Source organism: Pyrgilauda ruficollis, unplaced genomic scaffold (genome assembly GCF_017590135.1).
Source record: "Pyrgilauda ruficollis isolate IOZ18807 unplaced genomic scaffold, ASM1759013v1 scaffold178, whole genome shotgun sequence".
Taxonomy (NCBI): Eukaryota; Metazoa; Chordata; class Aves; order Passeriformes; family Passeridae; genus Pyrgilauda; species Pyrgilauda ruficollis.
Window position 1 is genome coordinate 585,972 of NW_024516764.1, and position 27,507 is coordinate 613,478.

At 40.4% G+C, this 27,507-nt stretch overlaps 1 protein-coding gene across 2 annotated transcripts in view; it reads right to left on the reverse strand.

Annotated features, from left to right (window-relative positions):
- SLC66A2 (solute carrier family 66 member 2) overlaps nucleotides 1-27,507 on the reverse strand; it is a 63,527-nt gene that overhangs the window by 23,169 nt on the left and 12,851 nt on the right. The window contains exon 4 of one of the 2 annotated variants that reach the window (XM_041464306.1): nucleotides 26,319-26,372. The exons of the other annotated variant lie outside the window; for it this stretch is intronic. Within the exon in view, the coding sequence (XP_041320240.1) occupies nucleotides 26,319-26,372 (54 nt within the window). The remainder of the gene's footprint in view (nucleotides 1-26,318; nucleotides 26,373-27,507) is intronic. 2 annotated transcript variants of the gene reach the window in all.

Consider the following 27,507-nt stretch of genomic DNA (forward strand, 5'->3'; position numbering starts at 1 on the left):
CTGTCACATCTACCCTGCATGCACTGTTTTTCCTCCTGCGTTCTCCACATGCTCGAAGATCCTTTTTAAAATATCCATCCCTGGACACCAAATCCTAATTTCCCCAGTTCATTTTCATAACAGAAATCAAAGAACTAAAACTACATTGAAGGAACAGAAGTTTAGGAAGTTCATGAAACCAAAAAAATCAACATTCCCACAGCTATTGTGAGGCAAGCTACAAAATCCATGGATCCATGCAAACACTTGAACATAGATGAGAAAAACACTGTGTGAAACAGGATTTCAACTGAAGCAGGAGAATTAATTACTAGCACAGTGACTCTATTTTGCTCAAAACCATCATGATGCTAGATAATCTCCATTTCACTGCAGAAGTTTATAAGTTCTGGTTTCTGCTATAAATTTTGCTTAGTAATATAGCTAAGAAAGAAGGGAAGAAGGGAAGAGAAGACAAAAGAGTTAAGAGCAATCATAACCTTGTTAATAGTTTTACAGAAAAACATCTGAGTTATTGTACAAACAACCCAATATATAATCACTAATTGCTCTACTTAACAGATGTATTCTCCAAATGCAGGAGTTTATTTTAGGACACTAAACCTCACCACACTGCATTAGCAAAAAAAAAAAAAAAAAAGTAAAGAAAGAAACACCTGACTTTCCTTAAGGGTTGTAGTTTCTTTAGCCTTTATTTGAACTGCTAAAATGTTTTGCCAAATGATTTCTTCTTTTTAACCAAGGCTAAAGTTTACTTTCTTTGAGAAATGGTTTCAAAAATTCAGAGAGAAAAAAGTCACACACCCATCACTTCAAGGTCTGGAAATAAACTGTGACTCATTTTTCCAAGTGGCTCCCTTCTCAAGGGGGTCCAAACACATTAGTTCTGCAAGGAGAGTGATATTTTTTTTAAAGAAAAAAATGTTGATTCTGCTGAATACAGTGACAGGTATGTATAAAAAAAAAAATCTTAAATGCTTTAAAAAAAAAGTAGTTTTAAAAACAGAATAAAATTCATGTGTGTGCAAACCAGTCCTATTCCAAGAAGGGCAGAGAACACCAATCTGTGTCCCAGACCATGTCATCTGAGAACTGAACAAAGTTATACATGTTATTGGAAACACTATTCATGTTTGAAGAAGGACATGTTTCCTTAGAAGGACAAAACAAGAAATCCCCTGTACCGCCATTTATTTCTAGCAAACATCTTAAAAACTGTCTTAGTTAAATGTGGATGCATATCTTTCTACTCCCTGAAATGGGAAGGCACTGCCTGCACAGCTCACTCCATTCTGCCCAGTGAGAAATCCCTGACATGGGTTTGTAACTACGCTCAGCTGATGCAGTTCAAGCAGTAACTCCCAGTCACTAACATCCTGTGTGCATCAGAATTAGCATTACTGTGGTGAAAGGTACTGTATTTTATTACCCACGGCTGAGCTCTTTAAACCACACAGTGAATTGCATTTTAAGCACGTTAATCCATTGATAGATGAGAGATTTATGGTGGAAAATCCTATTAATGCTGGGGGAAGGAGCAGCTCAGTAGGTTTTTTGTGAACTGACTGGAGAAAACTCTACACAGCTTGAGGGTGAAGAAGGATGAAATTAAAAGTCCTCCTCTGAGAGGCACTTTGCATGTCAGAGATGAAAAATGTAAAGCAGGCGAGAGACAACATTGTAAATAACAATGGTTATTACCAGTCGGGCCAGAATGCAAGTAGTAAATTCAAGATTCTGGTGTGGGATAGATGCCAAGTGACACAAAGAAGAGTCCAGTGTATCAGCTTTCAAGTGAGGATGACACAGAGGTCCAAACAGTTACATTATTTTTAGTCAAGAAACATTTTACACCAAGCCAGATACCAAGCTAGTTCCTTTTGGGAAAGTGAAGCAAAGACTTTGACATCCTAAAAATTATTTACTGTAGCTCTCAATTTCTCTTACTAGTTGCATCTTATTTTGTGCCTTGACCTAATTCTGTACCTACATCCTTGCATTACATTCACTTACACTTGTCCTTAGACATTTGACCCAGCTCCTCCATTTGGTTGGCTCCTTCCTAGTTTTCAGGTCAAGGAAAAACTTACCATTTCCCCTGCCTGCCTTTGCAAGGTGGGAGAGCTTGCAATTGAGCCCTTTGTATAGCTTTGACAAGGAAATAAACTCTTTTCTTCTTACAAAGATTGCTGGTTTTACCCTCTTTCCCACTCCTTATTCAACGCCATTACATTACAGTCACTCACCCAAGCTGCCTACTGTAACTAAACTCTTGGCCTCTTGTATGAAAAGCACTGCTCACAAACTCCTAAGAGCATGCTGAGCAGACAGTCTCTACCCCTGAGTGCCCTCCTAAACAGATGACTCAGTAGTTAATCCTCCTACCCCTTGGTACACAGCTAATTCTTATGTTTTGTGAGACTGTGGTGCTGTTCAAAGGATATCCAATTTCCATCATCTGGCTGTCAACCACAGTGCCTGCCCACCTGACCTGCTCCTGCCACACGATCAAAGGAGTCCTGCCCGAGCAGTCAGATGTGCAACGCCTCCCTCAACAACACTGCAATCCAAAACCTGGCTTAGATCCTGTGAAAGAGCCTGATAACAGTAATATATCCAACCTGGAACAGTTATGAAATGCAGTCATGGCTGGGAATTATTTCAGATTATTATCCATGGTCTGTTTCCTGTAAAATGTACACACTTTGAAGATGCAGAAGCCACAACCTGCAACACTGTGCTGCCTGTGGGTCTCAGCCACTGAGCTACAGTACAGCACTCCCCCTCATCTGCTCTTCTGCTTGTCTCCAGAACTCGTGGTTTCTGCTGTAAAAAGAGGTTCAGCTCTGAGCTGCAGGCAAATATGCTGCTGCTCCTCATCCCAGCCCGGCTACAACGGCAACTCGTTGGGCAGCTGGAAGATGTAGACTTGTATCTCCAGGCTGACAAAAGAAACTAACTCAGACCTCTCACACTTCCAATGAGTGCTCTAAGCTATACACAGCTCCTGCACTCAGCAGAGGCATCTTAAAAATAAATTTTGCCACATTCTCTGAAGAGGACTTGCAAGGCACCTGCCACAAGAGGTTGTGCCCAGGCAGTGGATTCTGAAAAGGAGACTTTTACACTTCCAGTTCTTCAGCTGCAGCAAATCCTCAGATATTTGCCTCAGGCATTATCTGTCTCCCTAGCAATCCTGATTTCAGCTGTCTCATCTAAAAACAGCAGCAGGACTGCAGAGAACCATGCTGGCTAGCACTCCTTACACCTTGCTTATTCTGAGCAGATCCCAGACAGAACCTGGGTTTCTCTGATGCTCTGTTCTGAAATTCCTGAATACCTCACAGGGTACCCAGGAAATAACTGGGGTGACAAGGGCAGTAAGACTGTGCATGACTGTTACTGCATGACCCAAATTTTTTTCTCTCACTCTCATCATCCACATAACCAGCTAGGCACCCTTTCCTTCCAGAAAGAAGAAGGAAGAAAGGAAACAAACAGCATTACAAACAAACAGTGAGAACTGACACATTTAGATTTTCTTTCCTCCTTTTTTAAGAACTGCAAACCTGCAAATGCTGTCTGAAGCCAGCATTTCCACTCACTGGGACTGAGAAGGGACTTGTTATCTTTCACTCACAGTACAAAAGAGAAGGAAAGAGAGCTTAGCACAAAAAACTTCTGGTTCTAATCCAAACAACCGTCTTTTTGAAAGGACACCGTCTATAGACAGACAATGCTCTTCATCTCCATTCCTTCAGGCCGATGAGCTAGGAATTTCTCAAACTCTGAGTTACTTTTAGGTATCTGCTCAGCCCTGTACACATCTCAAACATTCCCTTCTATCTTGTCTTCACACTGACCTGTACCCAAACATGTCATTTTTTCCTCTCTAGCCAATGCAAGATGGGAGCAAAACATTCCGAAGGGTCTTGAACCTTTTCTGAAAATATTACCCCAGCCTACACCAAACAATTACTGTCTTCCAATGAAATCCATTTTTGACATCCCTTGGCTCATACAGTGCCTTCTCTTGGCCACATCTAGACTAATGTCAGTTCATTAAAGCCATTCCTCATAGTATCTGACTCTCCCTAAAGGCCCAGCATAAGTCCTCTAGTCAACAAAAAGTAACCAGCAGATTTTCATTCGAGAGGGGGGGAAACATCTAATCTTAATTGCATAAAAAAAGGCTGAAAGCCTGACCCACACAAACCTTGAAGATTCATACAAAGAACCTTTGTTTTTAAAAGCTCAATGGAGCTTTCAGTACTTGATGGGGGAGAGTACACCTGAGATTAGAAGTTCAAGTGTTACGAAACCTCCTCTACATAAAAATTATTCCTGTCTCCCCACAGTTATCTTCTCTAGTTTGAAGGCAAGTACCTGCCTTAGTTTTCTTTGTCTTATTTTAGGTACCTTCACAATCTTCTAAAATCTTCTATGCTGGGTCTCTGTTTTGTCACATCAGGTTCATGTTTTTTCTCTCCTACCAGGGTTATTACCCACTCTTCTTCCTCCTTCTTAAAAACACCACACATAAGTGGGCTGACATTTTTTCAGTCCTATCCTGCCCATCCCAGGCTTCTCACTCATATTCCACACTGTCCCCCATCACACACCTATAAGCATCAGCAACTGCTCTATCCTTCCACTTTGGGTTCTGTAGGGTCCACTCCACCTCCTCACCAAAGGTAATTAGCAATTGTCCAGTTAAGAAACGCATGTGAGTTACAACTACTTCAGAAAAATCTGCCACAAATGCACTAATATATATGAAAAAATCAAACAATCCATTCTCTATTTCTTAATACCTTGCCTTTCCCATTAATGTGCTATTTCCCTGATTTTACAGCCTTCAGTTCAAGGGAATCTTTGAATACCACTTAGCACAGTGGTCCTCACTAGAGATAATTAGCAATAACACATATCTTGACTATTTCGTGACCCTTAAAGAGCAGCAGTTTAAAAGTTACTATTTATTCTGACAGTTTTACCCCTGCTGCTAACAACACAAATGACAATAGGAATGAAAAGCTAAATCAAAATATTCATACCCTGGGCACCTTCTGTGCAGCTGACAGTCTTTGCTGTGCTATCTGCAGTATAATTTGCTTTGTACACAGCTTCAGTTTATGGGAAGAAGTGAAGAAAAAAAAAATGTAGAGAAAAATGCAGTTATATAAACCCACAAAATTAGGTTGACCTTTACCTCATCTTTGAGAATTTCCACTGTCTTACAATAGGATGCAGAATTGTTTACATTAGTTGTGCTGCACTGATACCAGCCCTGTCAACATTTTGATTTGTGTGTTTACACCTAAATATGCCTGCACACATGTACATGCCTCTTCCTCACAGCACTGCTGATATAGAAGCACGAAAAAGAAAGCAAAATTATAAAAGCAAGCAGGGGAGAACAAAGATTTTTTGTTCTAATACAGAGGGAGTTTTAGCAAGTATAGTATCTATGAAGAAGGTTCCAGCTGTTGGGCTCAGAAATTGCTGGTGAATGCCAGCTGAGCTGGGAAATCCTCATGGAGCAGTACAGCTCAGCTCAGCCATCTCTGAACATCACTGCAGAATGAGTGTAACCAACCTGGGGCAGATAGAAGCAAACTCCTACTCCAACAAAAAGTGTGCAGAAGAGTACTCTGGACTTCTCTTCCAAAGCAAGGACATTTTTTGGGTTTCTCCAGATGGAAGATGCTTTTGAGGCAATCATGCAGCAGGTACACATGCAACTCCCTACCACTGTACCTTGTGCAACATATGCTAACCAAATTCTTTGCTTTCCAAGTCCAGCTGAGAGAAAGCACTGGGTCTCTACTCCTGGTGTACTAGTAGGCCAGTAAGATTAGGAGAAGAAAAAAGACAACAACCACCACCACACACATGCCAATATTGCTACAAGAGCAGGGCACTTAAGGTTAGGTATATCTAAATCAAGGTACTTACAGCACTATATTCCCCCTGTAAAGACTTGCTTCCTCAGTAGCATCACTACTGCAACTCCCTACTGTGTTACTGCTACTCTTGCCTCTTCAGTATAGAAGTCTCTCCTTTCTATTCCAACATAGTGACTATTCTTCTTAGCCACTGCGTTCATGAGAGAGTCTCAACAGCAGGCAAAAGCGGCAATTATGACCAATGAAGGAAAACAGCCTAATAACTAGGCAGATCATGAGGCATGGAAAGCCACTGGAATAATACAGCTGTGGTTCAAAGGATCCAGATATACAGAAATAAGCTCTGTATTTAAAGGTGGAAAGCAACATAAACAGCTTTAGAAGGCTGTTTGGAAGAAGCAGGAAGGAGCACAGACCCCAGGAGGAAATCATCCTCTCAAGTTGCAGCAGTGGCAGTGAAATGGAAAGCCCGGGGAATGTCGGAGCAGAGTTTTGATGACTCAGGGCAGCCTCTGCTTTCACTACAAATATTCCCAATTATGCTCACCTCCTACACCAGGAGGATCAAAAACCCCAGAACAAGTCAAACTAAAGAAGTGTCCCAACCCTTCACCCTCAAAGCAGAGCTGTGAAGTCAGGTCTTTGCTCCCAACTGCGCCAATGATGGAGGCGGCAGATAAGAGATAAGCTCACTCTTCTTTTGGCCAGATACGCCTTTCTATGCTAACTATAGAAAGAGACTTCTTTTTCTGACAGCAAGATAAGCAGGGATGATGAGAATGTCACAGCAAGAAGAACATGTAGTACCAAGTTTCTATTTCTACAACAATTTTAACAATATTCTACACTATCATCTGCACAGTTTACCAAAGATGTTACCCACAGCCTTTGCAGGCAATATACAAAGGCCTCCAAAAAAGACAAAAATGAAGTAAGTTAAGCATTGCAGAGCAGGCAGCCTTGACTCTAAAATTCTTGTAGTTGGGAGTTATAAACTCTATATGAAAACAGTTTAATTTATTTTGAATAGTACTGAAACTTATTTTTTGCACCTTAAGTCTCAGAAGATATCAAGCCTACTATAATATTAGAAACAATATGCCCTTTCTCATTTAAATACTGTAATTAAAGAAATTAATAAAAGTTCTTCTAAACATTACAAAACCAAGCTGTGCATTAGACCAGATGCAATTTGACTCAGATTCCACTGTACCAGAGATTACAATGCCAGTTTACATGTATAATGCAGCAAGTTACTCCCAGAAACTCTGGAAGTAACTGCCAGGTAAGACTTTACCACCTTTTGAACTGCAGATCTCTGAGAAAAAAGCTGGTAAGTGATCCCTCTTTTTCAGCCTTGTCTGAGCTAGACTTGCCTGAGACCCTATCTCTTCTGTTGTGAAGAGGCCACAAAAAGAAGGCATTTGTGATTTTTTTTTCAGACACCAAAGTCCGACGGTTACACATTCATAAGTGCATCTGTAAGTATGTTCACAACACAAAGCTAAACATTCTTCATAAAAATACAAACTCATCTCCTTATTTAGGATTTTTGGGGGCAAGTTTAATCTTTGTTTCCTAGGTAACCTACCACCAGCCAAGACAAATTCTAGCCCCCAAACTGCCCCTAGTAATTTAGTGTCTAAACAGACGAATGCCCTGTGCAGCTACCTCGTTTAATAAAGCAATGTGGTCTGCTAAACATCTCTTGGCCATTATCTCAGTTAACCTCATAATAACCCATTTTAGTATCGATAGTTGAATATTTTAAAGTTATCACAAGCATGGAGGAAATTATAGGAAGCTTTCACCTCTTTTTTTCACTCGCCTCTCTCCTCTGCCCAGTCCCTGCTAGACATATGAAAATGTCAGACAAGTTTTCTTTAATTATCTGAACAGCATTACAAAGATGCTAATATCTCAAAATGATGGTACAGTCTACTCCATTTCATAGAGCTTCCTCTCAAATATCTATTATAGTTAATAATAATAGGGTAGGCTGGTGACAAAGAATCCCGTATTAAAAAAAAAAAAAAAAAAAAAAAAAAAGTACTTCTCAATTTTTTATTCTGTGGAATAAAAAGAAAGACTTTGGGAAATCTGAGGGAGGATGAAGAGAGAGACAAACATACAGATCAGATCTGGGAAATCAGTTTAAACTTTTAATGTGTCTGATTTGAATTAAGGACCTTCCATCTAAGTTTTTTCCATGTCCTATGGCAGCGGGTCATGAAGCTATTACCCACCCAGGTCTGGAAGCGTCTCCTACATTCTGATCAATTTGACCAAATTCATTAAAATAATTTATGTATCTGTGTTTGTGAAGATGTGACCATTCACTGGTGACAACCTTTATCACCAACAACCAATTCATGAATTTCAGGCCAGCAGTAGCAAAAAAAACCTCAATTTATAACTTCTCATTTACTACAATAAACATCATTTAAGTGTAAAGGTGACTATGGAAATTAATCTGCTATTAAAAATTATATATATATATATATATAGGTAGATAAAGTTGGCAGTAATTCCAATCTCCATGCAACTTTCTAGGGAAAGGGAATACAAGGATTTCTGGTAGCAGGTTTTCCAGAACCTCTGTGCCTTCAGTGTCCCCTCACAACCACTAAACTAAAGCTCATCCTGTTTCCAACAAGTCTGCACAAATCTAAATTACTGTATACAGCCACTAACAGCAGGAATTTCCACTGCACTAGCAGAAAGAATTTATAGGACAGAAGACCAGTAGAGAGTTTCACTTGAGTACCTGCAGACCGCCTTACCGATTACAGCACTTGTAACTGTAGGAGCCGAGCGAGACATAGCTTCCCTAAAACACAATCAATCCCCTTCAACTTCCCAGCTGTTTAGTTTGACCAGAGATAAACCCCTATTTTGACAAGAGTAGTGGTTTTTTATGTAAGGCGCACTTCTGAATATCACATTTCCTGAACACCTTGTGCCTGCAGTTCAGTGCTCTGAAGCTAAAAAACCTTCAAGACATAGATCAAAAGGTAGTTGATTTAAGTAAGCGTCTCTGTAATGAAGAGTTTGGTGGTGACATAGGTGTGCATTCACAAATTGTTCCCATTTCCTAGCAGAAGTTTAAGCTCCTCTTATCCCCCTCAATCTCTGACAGGATAACTCTAACTCCCTGAAGCATTTCCCACTGAAGCCACAAAATGTGTGCTTTTTACTTTCTTTTTTTAAGATTTTACACACAGAAGAAAAGAAAAAGCCTGCATTTTAAGCAAAATTGGTTCACTTATTTGGTTCAAAATATAATCCCACAAACTGTTCTGTCAGTACAAGTGAGGGGGCAAGAATGAGTGGGGGAATAAAGATGATCAAGAATATCTTCAGCATTGCTGCTAAGCATTCTGGCACCCAGCCATTGCTAGAGTCAAAAGACTTTGGCTATTATGCCCTTTTACAAATATTTTTACTTGTAAAAAGGTCAACAAAAGACCTTCAAACCAAAACAGGCAGAAGAGAGTGCACTGGAAGTGTTCACCAGAGAGATGACTTTGCCACCACAGAGCACCATCCTTTTATCCCTGACCAAGTGATTCTGGGATCTGCCCTCCACTGCTGTTGTCCCTTTCACATTGTGTACTCAAGAGTGCAGGGGATGTGGAGAATGATGACAGACGAACTATAAACAATGAGCTGCAAACAACAATCCTAACCACAAAATCCTCATTACATTTCTGAGTTCTGCTGTAAAGAAATAGTGAATTTCCTTCAGGAGTGATCAGTTCTTTAACAGCTACTGTACACAAAAATTAGATCAGCAACTTGTGTACAAGACTATTTTTAGCCATTTCCATATTAAGTTTGCTCTATTCCCTAAGTGCAGTTACTTGTTCTACTACAACCTACTCTCAACAGGGGGTGAATAAAGGCATTAGGGAGTAAATAGTGTCTCTGAAGACAGAGTAAAAAACCTAAGGCAAAAGACATTTTCTTAAAATAACTGCTCCTGATTTTTACATGCCAAAGGGTGCAAAGACAAGAAAGGACCGCAGTGGAAAACACTGACATAAACAAGGAGTCACTGCAAGTTTGTCATGATTTGTATAAATGGACCAAAAAAAATGGGGGTGACAGGGAGCAGAGAATTTCAAGATCAGCAACTGTTTTTTCCGAAGGCTATACAAACACAAGATAAGGAGGGGGGAAAATTACCTACCAACAACTGCAGTTTGTGACACTTACAAAGCAACCTATTAAAAAGCCACTTTAAGAAAGGAGAGGATGGCATAATTTTTATTATCATAGAGATAAAGGTGAAGTTTTAAAGCTCAGCTACGCACACATGCACACACAAAAAACCACAGCAAACTTGCAAGGGCTACTGAAGTGTGTGTCACACCAAGCAGTCTATGTATTTTAGAAACAGCAGAACTGGTCTTGATTTTGATGGGAAAAAAATCCTGACACTCATACCTTACGCAAAGAAACAGAGATGTTCTGAATATTTAAAATGTTCCATCTCCAAAATTCTCTTCAGACTTCTGAGTTGCAATGGGTAATAGTAAAAAAGACAGCTTTAAGCAGCTTTTAAAAATAAAAAAATGTTTCCATCAAATACTCAGGATCTGTCTTCCTTTCACAGATTTCTATTTCTCCATGGAATCAGTCAGGATGAACAAAACCCTTTTTTGTAAATGTAAACACAAGTAAAAATAAATCCATGAGAACTGAATTCTGGGATTTGGAATCTTTCCCCTACCCATGGGAGGGGACATAGGATCCTTATGCAGAGACGTAATGCATACTGATCACAGAGCAGAGCAAAGAGAAAGTAGGGCACATAATAAATGCATCTGAAAGGAGACCTTCATAACTTCAGGAATAATGGTGGTATAGTTGTTCCCTTCTATAGTTGCTCCAGGTGTTCCCTTCCCACATGGAGAGAAACAGGCTGTTTACTAGTAATCCAAGTGTTAGAGGGAGATTGTGTACACCCTGCCCCTCACCCCTCATAAATTCACAACTCACTAAAATAAAACACCTTTTCTGCAGCTGATCTGAGACTATACAGGAAGCAGCTTCTCACGAAGAGCTAAGTTACATCCTTTCCTCCCAACCTCACTCACTGTTATGCCATCTCCTCCTACAGACAGACACTGCACACCATTCTCTTAGTTACAAGATAACATTCTGAAACTAATAACATTTGCTCTGAAGCATAAAACAAAATCAAATTTTGAAATGTGATTATGCACCCTTCTGATGAGGTCTATATTTGCCAGCCTATTAACATCCCTTAAATCACTACTCCATAGCTTTAGTGAGTCAAACACTACATCTAAAAAATTACTGGCTGGTGCACTGGAGCCAGAGCTTAGAAGGCTTTGCCTGCTTTTGCAAGAACAATTTTTATACTTTTTCAGTTTTGCTTAGTAAAAAATATCTCATTTATTCTAACAATAAGAAACTGATTAACATCTGCTGAGGAGCTGAGTAACATCTGCTTCATTCTTGTGTCTTTGAATAGCAACTGAGAGTATAAAAGAATGAGAAAAAAAGAGTAAATTAATTTTACTAAAAATCTATCTGAAAATAAGATCCACTTCATTTGTTTTTTAAAAAGAAACATTTCCACAAAATGAACCTTCAGAACAAACACTGCAGTTCATTTACTTTTTTATAATTTAAATTAAGTCATTTTCCACTTCTGTTTTAAATCAATTTTCAACCCAAACAGCTTGCTATAAGTTACAAGTAAAAGTAATGCAATATTTTACCATTTAATTAATTTTTTAAGATGATAAAAAATGTAATTTTAACGGATCATTACTAAAATATAGTTATTCTATTTACACATATCACCACATGAACCAAACTTTCTTTAGTAAAGACACAAAATAATTTATTTTATTACCATATTTCTTGCTTGGTAATTTAAATCATTATTTGCAAAGGCAGCTCCAACACTAACCTTTCTTTGCACTAAAGAGAAAAAAGACTTACACTTTCCTCATCAGCTTTAATGAAGCAGAGTGGTCGGAAGTGAAAAGGAGATGGTTTGGGCCTTGAAACAGGAACAACAGTTGGTGAGACACAACTCTGAAGTGAATTCAGGAACTAGTACTACAAAGTAATCCTTCCACCTTAATTCTGCCTGCTTCTTGAAACCATGTCCTGTACAACCTTCCAGCAGTCCTGGCTGCAATCTGGCTGTAAGCCAGCACTGCTCTACACTGTGCTGTCACACTTGTAAATGTCTAAATAATTTGCCCCAATATCTAATGCAACCTGAAATAATCTATATCAGGTGCATGCAACAGTAAAAAAGTATCAAGCTGGAAGGCAGGGCGAAGATGATGTACTGCCTATCTCTGAAAGTTGACTGTCACATCTCAGTGCAGATGAGCATAGTTGATATACAGGCCAAATCTGCTCCACTGCAGCATTCTCATCAAACAGCTTCACACTTACTGCCAAGGTCTGCACCATTTCCCTAACAATGCCCACCTCCCCAACACACAGGAAGAGAACGAACAAATCATTTGTAAACAAGTTTCTTCTCTTGAGCATTCCTAAGTCATTCTTTGGGCATCTGTTAACTGCCAAACATCAGAAGCAACAACTTGGCGTCCATACCAGAAGGGTGTTTGGTTTGGTGTTTGCTCTTTAGCACACCTTGGATCATAAAAAATAATTCCAAAAATAAAAGTAGACAAAGCCAGCTGTGAACTTATTATTGCAAAAGAAAATCAGTAAGTAAGGCAGGCAGTTCACGAGGCAGGCAGTTTTCCCTGACACAGTGCTGATCTCAGCACCACAGAAGGCAGTATTAATCTCATCAGACTTGAGATCTGGAGTCCAGCCCACCAGACTGAGCCTCAGATTCAGGCCCTTTGCAATTCATGGGGAGAGACTGGCTTGCCTTCAGTTCTGCAGGCTACTCAGCAAGTCATGGACAGACCCAGACAGGATGCCTTTTTCTGTTACGGAAAACACTGAGATTTCAGATGTTTCTCCATCCCAAGTCAGAAAAAAATCACACTAACATTAAAAGATGGGAAACCAGCAGTACCTAAACAGCCTAAAGGGTTAGGATGCAGGCTTCAGGCTCCCATTGAGGGCTCTGTCTCCCCTGTCTGCAGCCAGGCTTGCCAAGAAACCATCAGAGCCACTTGCTCACACCAATAAACTCAGAGTTATCCATGCAAGCAGGATCCTCCACCTCGGTCTCTCGTATCCCATCCAAGTGCCATGATACTGCTTCGCAGCCTGTACAACTGGAGTGCTCAGCTCCAGTCTTTACAGGGCTAAAAACATTCAGAGGCAGAGAGACACAAACTAAATGGGCAATGAGGCTAAACAGAGCCAACTGCATGCACCTTCTTGTGGTGGCAACAGGGGATCAAGAACACACAGTAAAGCAGGAGCACCTAACCCCCCTGCCCTAATTCATCCTTGCTCAGCACTCACATCGAATACAGAGTACCTAGGTTCTACTGCTTCATTTTCCTGCTTCAGAGATGGGACACAAAATAGTATTTCCCGTGTCATCTCTTAAAAGCAAACAGACAAGGAAGAGTGTCTAAGATCTCTCTTCTCTCTCACTTGAAACATCCTCCTAGATTGAAAGCGATTGAAAATCGCTTTCCAATGAACATTTGGTGCGTCACTGCTTGCGAAGTGGGAGTGCTAAGTGGAGAGAAAATGGGAATCTTTTCAGAAAATAAAGTTATCACGAATTGTTTTCAGTCCAGGATGGTCGGTGTACTGCATTACAGGCTAAAAGCATGACATTTGTGTCAAAACAGAAAAGGGTTTATTTTCTGTTCATACAGCAATGAAAATGGCAAAGCACTGACGTTTCAGTGATAAGTACCTTTCAATCTGCAGCATCAGGAAATGCCTTGTTAAAATGGCATTATTTATAAGAGCTTCAGAAGCACTGATTTATTTATATTCCCTATTTCTAGCTTACTAGAAACTAGTAACTTCATATTCTCAGTGATTTTCAAATAATAAAATATAGCAAACAAAACATATAGGACATAAAATGCAGTGAAAAAATCCATCAGGCTGTGTACAATAATCACGCTGTGCCTTTAGCATTACCTCCAAATGCAGTTCATAGAGCAAATTATGACAGTTTAGACATCCAGTGTCACACCTGCCCCATGCAGCATTTTAATTAGGACCAAGTGAGTGCTGCCACCCTGCCCAGTACTTCAGGTCACTTCATTGTCCATTCCTCCCACTGCATACAACAGTGGGTACAGTTATCTCAGCACGCTCATTTCCAACAGAAGATCCTAACATATCAAATGAGCTTTCCCAAGTGACAACATCTGCTTTTCCCGGGGAGTATGGTTGAGAGTCAGCAGCAGAAAGTCAGTACAAGCTATGCCCCATCCCCTGTACATGACAGAACTTTTAATACTGGCAGATGTTGACTCTGATGACTGGCTCATTTGTTGAATTGTTGATTCCATACCACTTACCTAAATGCAAAGATAAGGTTCTTTAAAAACTCATGAAATCTACAAAATCTGGATGCTCTAGAATCGTAAAAACGTGCTGCAACCAGAAGTTTTCTCCCTAGCAAGCTGTCTAGACAATCCATTATGTCTGAGCAGGCAGCACTGAGCAACAGTGCTTCTTTAAGAACACACCATGCTGGCCAGTGCTATAAACTACTTAGGAAACTAAAAAAGCAAGCTATCAATGTATCTGTACTAACAAATAAAAGCCCCTCAGCCTGAAAGTTTATTCTGAAGGCTGTGGGGAGTTGAGTCACACTTTAAAAATTTCTTCACTTATATCTTTTGCATTGAACGGCAACTTGGCCATCATCTAGAAAATCAACATTTCTCTTCTCACTTTTTTGCTTACAGAAACTGAAAGAGAGCTGGCAGGCAGCAAAGCAGGAAATCACCATGGCAGCCAGATAACTAATTGTCACCATTTAAACTCACCTCTTGCCTTCTCGCATTGACAATGCTTTAATGCGCTTTCACTGGTGAGGTCTGCCCCCTACAGCTCCTCAGCCCTGCTAACAAAGATGAGGGAGTGAAGCAGTACCCAGGAACAGGAAAGCAGGATTTGCATCTAAATTTTCAAGTGACACAGACAGGATGCATGTGGGGGTGTTGAGGGTGCAGGTTATGTCTTTGCAAGGCTAGTCCATCATATCTGAAAGATCATGGTACTGGGAGAGATTTTCTATTACTGGGGACAGGGGGAAGGAAAGGTAAAAAAAATCACACCTATCTGCAAGGAGGAGACCAGAGAACTACAGGCCAGTGAGGATAACCTCATCCTTGAAATGGTTATGGAAGAAGTCCTCATGGAAGTCACTCCAAAACACAGGAAGGATAAGAAAGTAACCAGGGCAGCCTGCATGGCTTTACCAAGCGCAAACTGCAATTGACCAACCTGACCTTTGAGACGACAACCTTCCAGTATCTGAAAGCAGCCTACCAGGAACTGTAGAGGGACTCTCCAGCAGCTGCAGCAATAGGACAAGGAGTAATGGGTACAAATTGAAAGAGGGGAAATGTAGGTTAGAAATTAGGAAGAAATTTTTTACTGTGAAGGTGGTGAGACACGAAGAGGTTGCCCAGGCAGACTGTGGATGCCTGGCAAGTGTTCAAGGCTAGGCTGGATAAGGCCTTGAGCAACCTGGTGTAGTGGGACACATCCTGCCCATGGCAGCGGGATTGGGACTAGATGGTCTTTGAGGTCCATTCCAACCCCTTAACATTCTATGAATTCATGGCTTTAAGGGTAAGAGGAAAGCAGTAGGTGTTGTTTACAGTGCCTTTAACAAAGCTGCTGACAGTCTCCTGTAGTATCTTTATTAATGAATTACCAATTGGTTAGTGGACAACAAAACGACAGAAAATTGGCTGGATCATCAGGCTCAAAGAATTTCACCTCTAAAAGAAAAAACATACAATTTACAACCAGTTACAAGGCAGCCTGCAGTGATTAATACTAGGGCCAACACTCTTTAATATCTTTCATTAACAACCCAGATGATAGTGAGCTCATGAGTACCAAATTAGGGAGCGTAAGCAATAAACAACTTCATCCTAATGTGAAGCAGAAGGGAAGATGCCAATCTCTTCTTTCTGCTGACCAGTGTCAGGACCTCAGGAAACAGCATGAAATTCTGTCAGGAGAGGTTTAGTTTTGATATTAGGAAAAGGTTCTTTGTCCAAAGGGTGGTTGGGCTCCTCTGAAAAGTGGTCACAGCACCAAGCCTGACAGAGTTCAAGAAGTGTCTCGATAACACCCTCAGGGTCACAGTGTAATTTTTGGGGCTGTCCTCTACAGGGCCACGAGCTGAACTTCAGGGATCTTTGTGGATCCCATCCAGCCCAGAATATTGTATGATTCTATGAACTGAGTACAGCACTGCTATTCAAAGGGATCTTAGTCTGAGGATATGGGCTGACAGGAATGAAGTTCAGGGTTACTGTGCAGCTGGGAAGGAGTAACATCACAGTACTGGCGCAGAGAGCTGCCTCACTAGAGAACAGCTTCACAGAATAGCAGAGGGTAGCATGGCAGGCAATTTGAGCATGAGTCAAAGTATACACCCAGAGTAAAAGCACTCATTCACTTTCCAGGCTGTACAGCTGGGCAAATGTATGGCAAGCAGATGCATTTATTCCCCTCTACTCAACGCTCACAAGACACATTATCTGGAGTCATGCATTCAGGGCTTCCAAGCAGAAGAAAGACGCTGGCCTACTGGAGTGCACTCTCAGCAATTTCACAGATGACACCAAGTTGGGTGGGAGTGCTGGTGTGCTGAAGGGTAGAAAGGCTCTGAAGAGGGATCTGGACAGGCTGGATCAATAAGGTGAAGTGTATGACAGCCAAAAGGCCAAGTGCCTTCAGTCACAACAACCCCATGCAGAGCTACAGGCTGGCACAGAGTGGCTGGAAAGCTGCCTGGTGGAAAAGGACCTGGGAGTGCCTGCTGGCTGTCAGTTGCTGAACACGAGCCAACGTGTGCCCAGGTGGCCAAGAAGGCCTGTGACTCTGGCCTGCATCAGCAACAGTGTGTCCTACACAACCAGGGCAGTGCTTGACCCTCTGTAATTGCTACTGCTGAGGCCACATCTCAAGTCCTGTGTCCAGTTCTGGGCCCCTCACTACAAGAAAGATATTGAAGTGCTGGAGTGTGTCCAGAGAAGGGCAATGGAGCTGGGGAAGGTCTGGAACACAAGTCTGATGAGGAGCAGCTGAGGGAGTTGTGAGTGTTTAGCCTGGAGAAAAGGAGGCTCAGGGGAGACCTAACTCTCTACAGCTGTCTGAAAGGAGGCTGTAGCCAGGTGGGAGTCAGTCTCTTTTCCAAAGTAACAAGAAATAGGATGAGCAAAAATGGACTCAGGTTGGATCACAGGAGCTTTGGACTATATATTAGGGAAAAAAACTTCACAGAAAGGATTGTCAATCACCAGAACATGCTGCCCAGGGTAGCAGCTGAGTGACCACAGGTGAAGGAATTTAAAAGATTAGGTGTGGTCATTACAGACACGGTTTAGTGGTGGGTTTGGCAGCACTGGATTAACAGCTAGACTCAATGATCTTAAGGGTCTTTTCCAACCCAAATAATTTTATGATTCTATAAATGAGCCCAGTGGTGGGTCACCAAGATGATTAAAGGGCTCAGGTATACAGTGTACATGAAGAGCCTAACAGGATCCATTCAGCTTTAAGAGAAGGGTTCTTGCTGCCTACAGCTATCTAAGGGGGAAGTGGATCATGGAGGCAGGCTCTTCTTGAAGGCACTTGGAGACAGGACAGGTGATAACAAGACACAAGGTACAAGGGAAATGCCAATTAGATAGAAGAAAAACTTTATCATCATGAAGACAGTCAGACACTGGCACACGTGTCAAGAGAGGTTGTGGAATCCCCATCTCGGAGATACTCACAACTCACCCGGACAATGCCCTGAGCAACCTCATCTAACTGGACCTGCTTCAAGCGGGGAACTGGATCAAATAACTTCAGAAGAACCTTCCAAGCCAAATTTAAGGAACGAAGCTCACCATTCAGATCAAGATGTGACCAAGTTTACAACAGCATGTGACAAGCTCAAGAAGCAGGCAACTCCAAAAGCTTCTCACCTCTATCAAACCAAAGCAGCAGCTTTGCTGCACACATGCTCCCTAATGTGAAGGGTGAGCAGACAAACCAGCTGTCTGAACATTTACATGTTTCATTGCTGATATTATTAAAGCACCTAATTATTCTGGGTCCCACCAAGAAGGAAAATATTTTTTCAACATCTTTGTTTATTCACTATTTCCACAGCCCTGGAAGCAAGCTCAGCCTTGTCTCTGAGGTTCCAGTTTAGTGGCTCAGCTGACAAGTTTTGGAAACCCCAGAGCACCCTCATGTGGCTAGATGTTGCTAGAAGCTCTCTTTCCTCCACCTGAATTGTGTAGGGCACAAGCAAAATCCACATTTTATTCACACCACCAACTGGGCAGGATTCTTACACCATCAATAATATTTCTGCTGCCACACAGCTCTTACAACAGACGCTGTTTCAAGTCTCTTCTTCCCACCAGAGCAGAGCTGGATGACAGGCCTGCCAGATGGCTGGTCAGGGGCACCAGCAGCCCGAGCAACACGCACCACAAACACAGTGCTGAACCTTGCTCCTGTGAACCTCTAGGTATTATTGCTCATGCCAGGCTGTAAACTGCATTAAGAAGTTCACAAAACAACAGCCTACCCACATTTTCATGTCAAAGCCATACAAAAGCAGCAGCAAGGCTGGTGCAAAGAAAGGGTCAAAACACTTCGGTCCAAACATACTGCTCTACCCCCAAATAACATCTTACTGAAATGACTCTAACAAGAGATTGTACAAGTCTGTGGTTGACTATCTCCCTACTATCTGTAAGCTGAAAACTTAAAGGGAGCTAAATAATAATTTCAAAGTGCAGTAGCAGCAAAAACAGAACAATGTCCACCAGGTTCACTGCCCTGGTAACAAGTAAACACAGGTAATGCCTTCTCAACTCCCTGTTTTAGGGATAAAGAATATGTATATGGTTTGATTACCACCAGTGACAGAAGCCAAATGAATTAACACGTTATACAAAACATTACAAAGCTAATACAGTTGACAAAGGAAATTACAAATATTTTATTTATAATTCCACAATAGTTTGGATCAGGAAAGCCTTCTGCAGGACATCTGGTCCACTCTGTTCAACAGTAACATGCTACAAATTTAAAAACCGAGGACATTTCACATTACGAAGTGGGACTTTGAACCTTGCTGATTAAAAATGGGTAAATTTTTAAACTGTGAAGAACCAGTTTAACCATAAGTTACTGTATGCACTACAATATAAGCAAAATGTTATTGTCCACATTACACAAGATCAGAATAACCCCTTCAGTGCTTAAAACTTCAGAGGATTCAGTTTAATAACTAAAAGAAGTTGCAAGTGGAAGTTCCAATCTCTCAAGTATTTTGAAAGAGTACATTTTACAATACAGCTTTCAAAGCACAGGAATGCTACTGCATTTATCGCTAAACGCAAAATACTTCGTACAGTGTATCAGCTCTGCTGGTGTGAAACGTGTGGCTAATATGAAACAATCACTAGAAACCATGTCCCACACACAAACTAGGGAGAGGAACATTACTGATCAGATAAGGTTTCCATTGTCGAAGGTGCCAACTCTGATCTCTGAGTGAAGCCCAAAAGACTAAAATTTTTTTGTAAAGTTGCCAAACAATAAGTCTAGAAACTAAAATTCATCAATGTTTATCAAAAACTACAGACTCCACAGCTGCTGGCTTCATTGTCCAGTAAAAATATAACCTGAAATGTAATTCATCCATCCATATTCCATGGTGGGTGTTCATTGCATTCCCCATCCCACAGGCGACCATGACTTCACAGGTGGCAACTATTCTTCCTGCTTAACTGTTGTAACTGATACAAAAGTTAAACTTGGAGAAAAGCAGCTTCCAAACTGAAAGAAGCTTGAAGCTCACTGTTTCTATTTCAGACCTGGACAAGAACTTGCACAGCTGAAAACACTTTTTCCCCAAGTTGTCTATTAAAGGACATTACCTCTCTGCCTACCAAGTCTAGTTTCATCTTAAGGTAAAATATCTAAGTCGTAAAACAAACCCCAAAATCAGTAGGAACCTGTTCAACCATCATTGTGCTAATCAAAATTCTGGAAAAAAAGGATTAAGTGTTACCACCTAAATAAGATCTCTCTCCTCTGAGTTATACTACCTACATGAAGAAAACAGCAGGTCAGCAGCCAAAAAAACTGTTTACCTGGCAGACATGTCATTCCATTTTCAGATAACTGGGAGACCCAGTAAGAATCCCCTGTGAAGCATACTAAGATAAGACTTCAACTTGAAAATGAGGACCAACATGCTAGCATGAAGTAACAGGTGCTCCACAGCTCTTGTACACTACTAAACGAGAAAGCAGAATTAAGAGAGGAGTCCTTGCCATTTCTTGGGCTCGGAAAAAATGCTGTGGTTTTTTTGGATTTAAACTACATTTCATCACCCCACCTCTCTTCAAGAGGCAACTCAAGCATCTGTGTTTAGGTGACATAAGCCTGTGATACAAGGCACCCTATCAAACATGCCTGAGATTGCTGCCCTGCTCTGGAGATAATCAAATCACAGTAGAGCCTGCATGTGCTGGCTCACACATTCATCAAGTGATCACAGAAAGTGTAAGCAGCATGCTCAGGAGGAAGAAGCAGGGATGTCTGAAATTATGGATTTTGTCTCTATCATGTCCCATGATGAACTCCTACTTCCCTAGAAATGTTTGAATATTTGCTGGCTGATAGGAAGTACAGAATTAAATCCCTATTTTGCTTTGCCTGTATTCATAGCTTTTGCTTCACCTTTTAAAGTATCTTTACCTCAACCCAGGAGTTTTCTCACTTCTAGCCTTCTGACTCTCCCCTCTCACCCACTGCAGGGGAGTGAGAGGGTGGCTCTGCTGGGAAGAGCTGCCTGCCAGGGTGAGCCCACAACATCATTCCCTGCAGCTTAAATACAACTACGGATAACTCCAAAGTTCATGAACAGAAAAATACATCTGAGATCAGTTTAAGACTGAGGAGCTATTGCCTCATACTTTACGTATCAGTCATGGAGGTAATGTCAGTCTCTTCCACTTCCATTGCATCCCATGAAAAGAAATACTCTTAGGTTTTCTAAAGGTGACCACCCTAACTCTCATGCAAAGCCACCCCCTGTCTCTCAGGCCTAAACCCGCTACATGTCACGCATTACAAGAGTGACTTTTCCACCTGGATCCACTGTGATCAGGAATGTGCTTTCACAGCACTCAGGCAGGCAGGAAGCAGATTGGCCTCATGCCTCCACCTCACTGCAGAGGATGTGTGTATTTCTGGATCTCTCACCTTAAGGAAACTGCAAACTGCCAGAGGCAGAGATCATAGCTGCTCAGAGGCCTCCAAAATCATTCTCTGGGTTTCTCCCTTCCCAGCTGTCTTTTCTGAAAGGAAAAGGTCCCTCTGGAATACAGAATTTAAACTTACCCTTCCCTTTTATACCTTCTGAACAATACCAGATAAGCCTGCAAAAAGGTATGCCCACCTACTGAACCACTTTCAACACTTTCAACAGGACATAAAAGGCCACAGAACTTTATTTGAGGTCCATTAGCCTAAGGGGCTGAAGAAAGATTTACACTGAATGGAACTTCAAAGCCTGAAAGAGAGTATCTACTGGGAAACATAAAACTGGTTCCAGAAAACAGATCCAAACCCATTTTTCTCATGTTTTCTGAAAGAACATTATTTTAGTGTTCAACTTGCAATGGTTCAGGACAAATTCCCTATGAAAATAAAGGAACAACTTTTTTAATTGAACTATTCTCTCTCTGTCTGAAGTTTAACAAAAAAAAAAGTTATCGGTTCAACCTGTTCAGTATGTCAACAATCTTTTAAAGAAAACTCTATAGTGTTCTATTTGGACACAATTATTCTGAAATGTTTGAATAATAAGTAACTTAGACCTCCAGCACAGACCCATACCTGTAAAGACAAATTATTTTCCACTTGTGTTGGTCTCTTTTGCAACATCAACTAAAAAAAACCAAAATTATGAATTAAAAAAGACACCAATGTTTACCACTTAAGTATGTACTTGAAATTTTGAATTGCCCCTACGTGTTTATAATCTTAATTTCTTACTCTCTTTGGTCTCTTAAAAGGTCTTAAAATTGATGCAGAGAAAGACAAAGGGAAATAACTGTTCCCATCATACACAGAATTACAACCAAAGTGTTAATGCAGACATGTGCCATTTTCTAAGGCAGAGTAGACCTGAATTCTTCAACAACTAGAACTCCACTATTTTTTGTAATCCTTTTTAAATTTAAAAAAAAAAAAAAAAAAAAAAAAAAAAAACAAAAAAACAAACCACAAAACTAAACAAAGCAAAACAAAAGCAAAGCAAAAAAAAATATCCTTTTGGCATCCTGTTTTCTCACGGACATGCCATGACAATCCCTTCTCCTGAACATCCTCCCCAAAATACTAACAAAAGCACTCTGAAATTAGTCTAATGAGGATACATATAATCCTTCCAAGAACACTTCCATGTTCAGTTATGCACAGACAGAGGCAGTGACACCCCAGCAACAACTCTGCTCTCATTGTTCCAGCTGTACAGGGAATTCAACCACTGGGTAGCACAGTGCAGAAGTCAAGCACTTTCAATAAAACCCAGGTGCACCCCACAACCAGCAAGGAAAGCTGTGCCTCTGCTGCGTCCCCAGCTCTGCTCAGGGTGTCAGGGCTGGACAGAGAAGCACATTGTGCGTGTGACTTAAGAGAGCACCCCTGGAAAGACACAGTGCTCACCCGCAAGCTGTGCAGGATGCCCTGCTGAGCCTTAAAACAGACCTAACACTGAACAGAAGGCAGCAGAGAGCTGATTAAATAGATTAAATAAAGTTTACATCCTTCATGGCACATGTAATGTAATAGTGCTGTTCTAAAATATGTCAACACTGTGGTGGTGCTGTTGGACAACACAAGCCAACTGATGTCCTGAGCTAACTAAAGAGCACGGACAAAAGGAGAGGTGGAAGTGTGAGTTATTCACCAGGCTGTCACCCTGCCAGTGGAAACATGCAGCAGATACCTGCACCTGCTCAATTCACATTACTATTTTCTCCTCATTATTATGCAGCTATAAGTCTGCAAACTCAACTATACATACATTTCATATTTTCCCCCTCCAAAAAATGTTCAGTAGTTTCAAATCTTTTGCAACAGGCATTCAATGAACCTAAGTTTTTGCTGTTCCATTACCACTAGTTCTTATTACTCATGTTATAAAACTTAATGTGATTTGATTAGGTTTTTTTGAGCTAAAATCAAGGTTCAGGATTTAGTAATACAGTAAGTGTTGAAACCATCTTCAGATAGAGAAGGATATCCCAGAATTGTCTTTCCAAATGCTTTACCACCTAATTAGAAGGAAAAAAAAATCCAACAAGTCCCATCCACATTGAGGTTCACCTGCCACACACTGAAACCACTCTGAACAACTTTAAACAATACAGGCTCTTTGGAGCTATGGTTTTTTGTTACCCCAACAGTCTCCAACACTCACAGGGCTCAAATATATATATGGAATTTGTATTTTAGCAAAACAGATTAATACATTTATTCACATTTGTTCTAAATCATCTCATCATGAAACAAGAAACAAGCAAAAACCCAAATTTCAACTCAACTGCACCTTGCTCAGTCTCAGCAGTTGCCATGCTACCAGGCATTAGGTAGAACTAGATACCTGAATTAGAAAACAAAGGGAATAAAGCATTAATCCTTCAGAACTGGAGCTACTTCTTTTTAATCTTTCCTTCGCCAAGAAAAAAAAGGAAAATAATTTTATTTCTGTATGAAATCAAAAAACCCTACACCCTGGGGTCAACCTTACTGTAAATTGTTTAGGTCACTCAAACTGCAGTAACGTTCCCCCACACCCTCAACTCTCAGTACTGACTGATAGAAAGTCACTTTTCAGAGTCATGTGACAGAGATAAAGGCTTTTTCAGATAACATGTGGAAAAACAGTGGCATTAAGTGGTTTCTTGAACTGACAATAAAACAAACCTAAAAGCAATCGCAGGGAGCTCTTCAGTTCCTATTCAAGGAGAAGCACCAAACAGCCTCTGTATTTATCTAACAAGTTCACCTAAAATTAATCGGTAGTCCACATATTTTCAGTTTAATTGTTCAACAGCTCTATAACTAAATAGTTTTCAGAGATCATCTTCATTTACAGACATAATTTACCACATGACCAGAAAAAGAAAGTAATATAATAATTTCAGAAGCCTAAAAATACACTGAAAAAGTTTTTACACCACTCAACAATTCAAAGGAAATTAAAAAAACAATTTCCTTTTCTTGAGCAGAAGTTTTAATTAAAACTCATTAAAGGACATAATGAGAATGCACTAGCACATGAAAGTATGGCAAATATTCCCCTCAGCTAATCTCCAAGTAAGCTTCCCCAGAGCTGTAGCAAAACACAGCACTGCAGGGCACAGCTCAGTTAAGCCCTATGTAAATTGAGTATGACATATGCTGTGACACACAGCACTGTGCACTCCACTCTTTATCCCACCAGCACATACTTTTGTGTGCACATTATACACAAACAGCTCAAAATATTTCCAATTTCTTTATAGCAGTGAGAATTGTCATATTTCAAACTTGCCCACCCAGTCTTTAAACTTCAGAGCAGTAGTGTAGGGCTGTCTTGTTCCTTAGCTATAATTCAATTCACCCCATTTTGCTAAGCAACTCCAAAACAAACCCCAAGTAATACCTACTAACCAAATGTTTCAGACTTAGACCAGCTGATTAAGATGTGTGGTGCTTTATTCTACATCTTTTTAAGCTATCAAACTACCAACAAATTATTTTTTAACCAAAAAGACAAGGAAAAAAATTGAAATAAGTAAAAGGTCGCATTAAGTTACTTATTTCTGTTTAATTTTAACCACTTGAAGCTGACAACTGTTTATAGCTCTGAGACTGTAAATAAAGCATTGATGGAAACTAGTAAAAGACAACAGGAATACAGGCAAAAGGAAGAAAGAACTGCTTAAACATTACATTCCAATGGTTAGTGTTAGCAAGCCAGTGAGAAGGACCACACAAACTAGAGTTAAAGACAAACAGAAAGAAAATTGTTTGATACCAAATGCAGAAAAAATAATGCTTTGAAAATACAAAAGGAAAAGGTGCTTTGCAAAAATACTGGTATCAGACAAAAAAAATGATAAATTTCCCAAACCATGGATTTTGCCCATAAATCTGAAAGGGGAGATCCAGAAGAGGAACCATTAAAAGAGAATTTTATTTAAATTAAACAGGGATGGCCTTAGGGCTTCAAGAAAGCACTCAGGTTAATACCACTCTTGGGCAGTTTCTTAGAGCTAGCAGCAGCTTGATTAACTGTGTGTTGAGAAATACAGAGACTCTCCTTTTGCCTCAGTAATGTTCCTCTGTGCCCCAGATACTGCCAGTTGAGTTGATACCTCTCTAACTCAAGAACTGCAACAGAACACAGCTGGTACCAGTGGAAGATTCTGAATCAGTTCAGTTAAAACCAATCTGAAAGTTGACTTTGGGGAACTTCTCTGTCAGCGTCACTTCTTTGATGCAATACCCCAACAAATTTAAAACAAAACTACAATTACTTGACTGAAACTATTAAGTCATTCCAAACTATTAAGAGTGGAAAAAGTACTGCAAGGCTGGTTTGCACCCAATATTTCTCGTTCCTTAGGTAAATTAAACAACATAGATTCCAACTCTGAAACTAAAGATTGGAAGCTCTCACCTTGGGCATTACTAATTCCCAAATAGCAATTTTCAGGCTGCTCTATAATGAAAAAGAGGGGAATATTCACAAGGATGCTTGAATATCAAAGTGAAATATCTGCTGAAAGATACTGCCGTATATTCCATAGTTTCCTCCAGCATTAGAGCTAAAAAAAGGCCAACTGAGTCTGAAGAGGTGGATCTCTGCTTTATTTGTCCAGCTTGTGGAAGGAGTAAGGAAGACACACAATGTGGTCAATTCAACTGCCTTCAAAGAATTGACTTCTGAAATAAAGATGAAAGCATCTTTTCCTCTTTTCCATGAAAGTTAAAAGTGGACAGGTGAAAAATGAAAAAAAAAACCCAAAAAAAAACCAGACACCAGGCTTTAGTATGTCAAGAAAATGAAATGCAAACATTCTCTACAGAAATGATCATGCAATCATTTCCAAAAATGATCATAAAAAGTAGCAAATCGTGAAATATGTGGTTAAGGGGACAACTTCAGGCAGAATGGGTTTGTACAGTACATACCCAGATAGGATCTCTTGGGTGGTGCTTTGATTTCTTCATCCTTACTATCTGCAGCTACATAAAAAAGAGTTGAAGGAAAAAAAAAAAAAAAAAAGAAAGGAAAGACAAACAGACTTTTATGATTAAATGCAACAGTGGTTATTTGAGTTACAGTTTAGTCAGTTAGTACATTTTATTCATTAAAAAATAATAGCCAGACCAAAACATGCCAGAAATTTTAGTCCCCATGCTTTCTATAAGGCTCCCAACCCACAATGTTAAGACTGAGCAGTAGGAAGTCCCAGAACACTCTCAGTGCACAACCCAACAGCAGCGTACCTATGAGGGGAAAATAAAGGCTTAAAAAACAATGAAACAGGCAGCTTGATTCTTACTTTAGACTACATAAATTCTAAGTTTTCATGATCAGAGAAAGCAACCTGTTACCTCAGCAACACTGGGTGTGTGGATATGCATGTATTAACAGCTGAGACGGTAGCTGCCTTGCCTCTGGTGGAAAACACTATTCAAAATACTGTCACAAAGCCCAACAACAAGGAGAGAACAGACCTCATCTGCAACCATGCTGTATGCGAAACCTTTTTCACCCTAACCTTCCTCTGCCAGTTGAAAACCATATATTACACAAGAGAGTTTTCCAGTGCCAAAACCAAAGCTCTTCAAAGGATCAGAGTGCTATAATAAGATACAAGTTATAAAAGAGATTAAGTCAACCAGCAAAACTGGATGAATGACAAGAGGAAATAATGTAAAAACACAGGAGCCCATGTTCTACTTGTGGAGCTTGGACTGCACAAGTACAGAGGGATGCCCAAGACTCTCCTTTCAACAAATATTGTCCACTGTATAGTTCAGTATAGTTCATACATTCAAGGGGGTCAAAATCTGTCACAATGTCTTGGGCATTACTAGAATCTTTGTTGGAGAGAGGTGGGAGACTGATCTGGGGAGAGTGTCTGTCTCTCCAAGAATATGAAGAAACTGCTCCAGCCCACCAACATTTCCAAAAGTAACTAGAACTTTTCAGCTGTCTGTACCTGTGACAATCTTTCTTCAGCCACCTCTTGGTTCTTGAGTAAAGACATAGCACATCCACATTTTGTATTTCAATATTCAGCTCTTTAGCATGGTAGCACCATCATGCCCCAAAATATTACAATACTTTGAACAAAAACAACAACAACAAAAT